This window comes from Hyaena hyaena, unplaced genomic scaffold (assembly GCF_003009895.1).
Source record: "Hyaena hyaena isolate Hyena2069 unplaced genomic scaffold, ASM300989v1 scaffold_936, whole genome shotgun sequence".
Classification (NCBI taxonomy): Eukaryota; Metazoa; Chordata; class Mammalia; order Carnivora; family Hyaenidae; genus Hyaena; species Hyaena hyaena.
Window position 1 is genome coordinate 183,556 of NW_024081568.1, and position 5,052 is coordinate 188,607.

Here is a 5,052-nt window from a genome sequence, read left to right on the forward strand (position 1 = left end):
TTTAACAATATGTAGAACATAAATGGCACTAAAGAAATGATAGATATTATATTTTACAGTCTGTGTGATTCCATGTTTATGGGTTTCTAGAATAAGAAAAACTTATGTATAGCGATAAAAATCAGAATGGTGATTTCTTCTGAGGGGGAAATGACTGAAAGTAATGGAGATCTTTCTGGAACGATAGAAATGCTCTGTATCTTCATCAGTATAATGGTTAAAATGGTATATACATTTTCAGATTTTCAAAATTTTTACATTGTGCATTTTAATCAATGTACATTTGTCATGGTTCTGATTATTATTTATCCATGTTGTTGCACACATATATGAATAGTGTTTCTTCATTTCTCACTAAGCAGAATTCCATTGTATGAATATACCACTATTTTTATCCATGATTTATCCATTCTCCTGTTGATGTTTATTTGGGGTTTTTTTTCTGGTTTATAGAATTAGAGTGTAAAGTGTTATGAACATTTTTTGTACAAGACTTTTTGTCAACATATGCACTTTTCTAAGAGTGGAATTGATGAGTCATAGACTAGGTGTACATCTCATTTTATAAGAAACTCCCTAATTTTCCAAAGTGATTATATCATCTTACATTCCCACAAGAAAAGTTCCAGTTGCTCCCCACTTTTTGCCAACACTTGGCAACTTATTCATTCGAATGAGTGTTTATTGGATCTTCATTGTGGTTCCATTTTTCATTTCCCTGATAACTAATGATGTTGAGAATTTTTTTATAAGCCTACTGACCATTCAGATATGTTCCTTTGTGAAAGTCCTATTCTATTCTTTTGCCCATTTTTATGGGGTTCTCATTTTTATTACTGTAATAATTATTGTCATTCACATATATATTATTGATTCATAAGTATCTGTTACATAAATGGGTACTTTTGTACTCCAGGCTCTAGTTTGACTTCTCTCTTTTTTTTTTTCAAAATTTACTTAAAGTCTTTTTTTAAGTTTTTATTTTAATTTCAGTTAACATACAGTGTTATATTAGTTTCAGGTGTATAATATAGTGATTCAACAATTCCATACATCACCCTGTGCTTGTCATAACAAATGCACTCCTTTATCCTCATCACTTATTTAACCAATCCCCTCACCCATCTCTCCTCTGGTAACCATCAGTTTGTTCTCTATATTTGAGAGTCTGATTCTTGGTTTGTCTCTCTATTTTTTTTCCTTTGCTCATTTGTTTTATCTCTTTAATTTCACATATGAATAAAATCTATGGTATTTGTCTTTCTCTGAGTGACTTATATCACTTAGTATAATACTCTCTAGTTCCATCCACATTGTTGCAAATGACAAGATTTCATTCTTTTTATGGCTTAATAATATACCATTGTGTATATTGTATATATATACCATTATATATATATACACATATATATATGCCACATCTTCTTTATCCGTTCATCAATCCGTGGACACTTGGGCTGCTTCTATATCTTGGCTATTATAAATAATGCTGCTATAGACATGGGAGTGGTACATGTATCCCTTTTAATTAATATTCTTCTACTCTTTGGGATCCCAGAGTGCTGTTGCTGGATCATAGAGTAATTCTATTTTTACCTTTTGAGGAACTTCCATACTGTTTTCCACAGTGGCTGCACCATTTTGCATTCCCACCAACAGTACAAAAAGGTTCCCCTTTCTCTGCATTCTTGGGAACACCTGTTGTTTCTTATGTTGTTGATTTTAGCCAATTTTAACAGGTGTAAGGTGATAACTCATTATAGTTTTAATTTGCATTTCCCTGATGATGAGTGATGTTAAGCATCTTTTCATGTGTCTGTTGGACATCTAGATGCCTTCTTTGGAGAAATGTCTGTTCATGTCTTCTGCCCATTTTTAATTGGATTATATGTTTTTTGGGTGTTGAGTTGTGTAAGTACTTTATGTATTTTGGATACTAACTCTTTATCAGATACATGATTTGCAAATATCTTCTCCCATTCCATAGTTGCCTTTTAGTGCTGTTGATTGTTTTCTTTGCTATGCAGAAGCTTTTTATTTTGATGTAATCCAAATAGTTTATTTTTTCTTTTGTTTCCCTTGCCTCAGGGGATCCATCTAGAAAAAGTTGCTCTGGCCAATGTCGGAGAAGGTACTGCCTGTGCTCTCTTCTAAGATTTTTATAGTTTCATGTCTCACATTTAGGTGTTTAACCGATATTGAATTTATTTTTGTTTATGATATAAGAATGTGGTAATGTTTCATTCTTTTGCATGTTGCTGTCCAGTTTTCCATTTGATGTGATTTTTTTATACATTTGGGTGTACATCTGCCATCTTGCTTTTTTTTTGCATTAGACAGTCTTTCCTCTTTTGTTGAAGATTAACTGACCTTTGGTTTTGGATTCATTTCTGGGTTTTCTTTTCTGTTCTATTGAACTATGTGTCTGTTTTTGTGCTGGTACCCTACTGGTTTGATTACTACAGCTTAGTAATATAACTTGAAGTCCAGAATTGTGATGCCTCCAGCTTTGCTTTTCTTTTTCAAGATTGCTGTGGGTAGTCAGAGTCTTTTGTGGTTCCATACAAATTTTAGGATTGTTTGTTCTAGTTCTGTGAAAAATGCTGTTGGTATTTTGATAGGGACTGCACTAAACCTCTGGATTGTTTTGGATAGTATAGATATTTTAACAATATTTGTTCTTCCAATCCATGAGCATGGAATATCTTTCCATTTTTGTGTCATCTTCAATTTCTTTCATTATTGTTTCATAGTCTTCAGAGAATAATTCTTTTACTTCTTTGGTTAGATTTATTCTATGATATCTTATTATTTTAGATGCAATTGAAATCAGAATTGTTTTCTTAATTTCTCTTTCTGCTGTTTCATTATTGGCACATAGAAATGCAAAAAGATTGCTGTACATTGATTTTGTATCCTGCAACTTTACTAAATTTGTTTATCAGTTCTAGCAGTTTTTTGGTGGAGTCTTTAGGGTTTTCTATATGGTGTATCACGTCATCTGCAAACAGAGAAAGTTTTACTTCTTCCTTGCCAATTGGCAACTTGATTACTATAGTGATCTGTTGTCTGATTGATATGGCTAGGACCTCTCTCTTTTTTAGTGGTTTATTTTGATGAACAACTCAGTTCTGTTTTACCTTTATTATTTCTTAGATATATTTTTTAACTTTATAAAATGTTTGGTAGTTGCCTCCCTTTTCTCAACTCTCTAACACACACACACACACACACACACACAGCTTTCAAAATTATATCTAAGACCAAATGTTCCAAATATATACAAAATAATAAAGAGGAAAAAGATAACATAAATGTACATAATTAATTAGTAACAAACCATTACAAAGTCTTGATTGGAAGGTGAAAGACAGACAGAGGAAAACAGGAAGAATTATAGTATCTTCTGCAGAAAATGAATTCTTGAGCAGAAGGTTATAAAACAAAATCAATGGCCCAGTTTAAAGGGGTAAAAATTATTCAAGGGTCAGATCTGAAAACTTATGTGAATTTCTCTAGAACTGTTTGTAAGGAAAGAGCAACAAATAGAGCACAGAAGGTTCAAGACTGGTACACCAGGAAATCAGAAAAGCAAAGGCATGCATGCTTCAAGGGACTCCATGAGAGATATTAAACAAGTATGGCAATAAAGAGCAGATGAAGAAAAAAAAGTGTGTACATAGAATAAGTGGAAATTTTGGGTTGCCAGAGGAGATGGTTGATATATTACTTCTCTTTCTGTTTTCTTCCATAGTATTATCATCTTTAAATGGCGTTGGTAAATCACAGCACCATCATTGAGTTTCTCCTTCTTGGAGTGCCTGAAGGTCATCATACCCAGGCTCTAGTCTTTGTGCTTTTCCTGGTAGTTTACTTCCTGACTCTGTCAGGGAACCTGTTGATGATCCTTGTTATCAGGACCAATTCTCAGCTTCACACACCCATGTACTTCTTCTTGAATCACCTCTCTTTCCTGGATCTCTGTTACTCTTCAGTCACAGTGCCCAAGATTCTAGAGAACCTCCTGTCTGAGAAGAAAACCATCTCAGTGGAAGACTGTTTGACCCAGGCTTTCTTTGTACTTGCCTTTGGGGGAACAGAGCTCTGCCTCCTTGCAGTGATGGCCTATGACCGCTATGCCGCCATTTGCTACCCTCTACGCTATGGTCAGATGATGAGCAATGAGCTGTGTGTAGGACTGGTGTGGGGATCTTGGGGTCTGGCCTTTTTGGATGCTTTCATCAATACCCTCTTAGCTTGGAATTTGGACTTCTGTGAGACTCAGGTCATCTCCAACTTCATTTGTGAGATTCCTTCCCTGTTCCCTCTATCCTGTTCCAATAGCTCTGATAACTTTGTAGTCCTGCTGTGCTCTGCCCTCCTGCATGCCTTTGGGACCTTCATTCTGGTCTTCTTCTCTTACACCCGTATTGTCACCACCATCCTTAGCATCAGCTCCACCTCAGGCAGAAGCAAGGCCTTCTCCACCTGCTCCTCCCACCTCACTGCAGTGAGCTTATTTTATGGCTCAGGTTTTCTTCGCTATCTCATGCCAACCTCAGGTTCCCCATGGGAATCAGTTTTTTCCGTGCAGTACAGTGTGGTCACTCCCCTAGTGAATCCCCTTGTCTACAGCCTAAAGAACAAGGAAGTAAAAGCATCTCTGAAAAACATATTGCAGAAAAGTTTACAACACCTCAGGTAGCAGAAAACAAGCAGTGGATGATTGGGAAGCAGGGCAGAATTATAACAAAATACCTGAATAATAAGCATTAAGGACAATTTTTGTTTGCTTATAATGTCAGATACGACAAAATATCTTTAAAGCCGCCTTTGTTTGGAAATGCACCAAAAAATAGCAGCAAGGTATGTTCTTGCTTTGGTTAATATTTTTCTTTCTCAAAGGCAGAAAACATGCATCAGATAATTATTTCAATTAAAGTAATTTGGTTACAGACATAGATATATATTATTTCTTTTGTTTGCAAGACATTAACAAAATGCTTAGCCCTGGGGAAATTGTTTATGCCCTGAATTCTTACATGGATTCCT

At 35.1% G+C, this 5,052-nt stretch overlaps 1 protein-coding gene across 1 annotated transcript; it reads left to right on the plus strand.

Annotated features, from left to right (window-relative positions):
- The first annotated feature begins 3,769 nt into the window (after positions 1–3,769).
- Positions 3,770–4,705, plus strand: LOC120223029 (olfactory receptor 8S1-like). Its single transcript, XM_039221091.1, has one exon. It carries the CDS (start codon positions 3,770–3,772, stop codon positions 4,703–4,705), a length of 936 nt encoding a protein of 311 aa, XP_039077022.1.
- Positions 4,706–5,052: the final 347 nt, after the last annotated feature.

What these genes read in the sequence shown, in the direction of transcription:
- LOC120223029 (XM_039221091.1), top strand. Translation starts at nt 3,770, where the DNA reads ATGGCGTTGGTAAATCACAGCACCATCATTGAGTTTCTCCTTCTTGGA.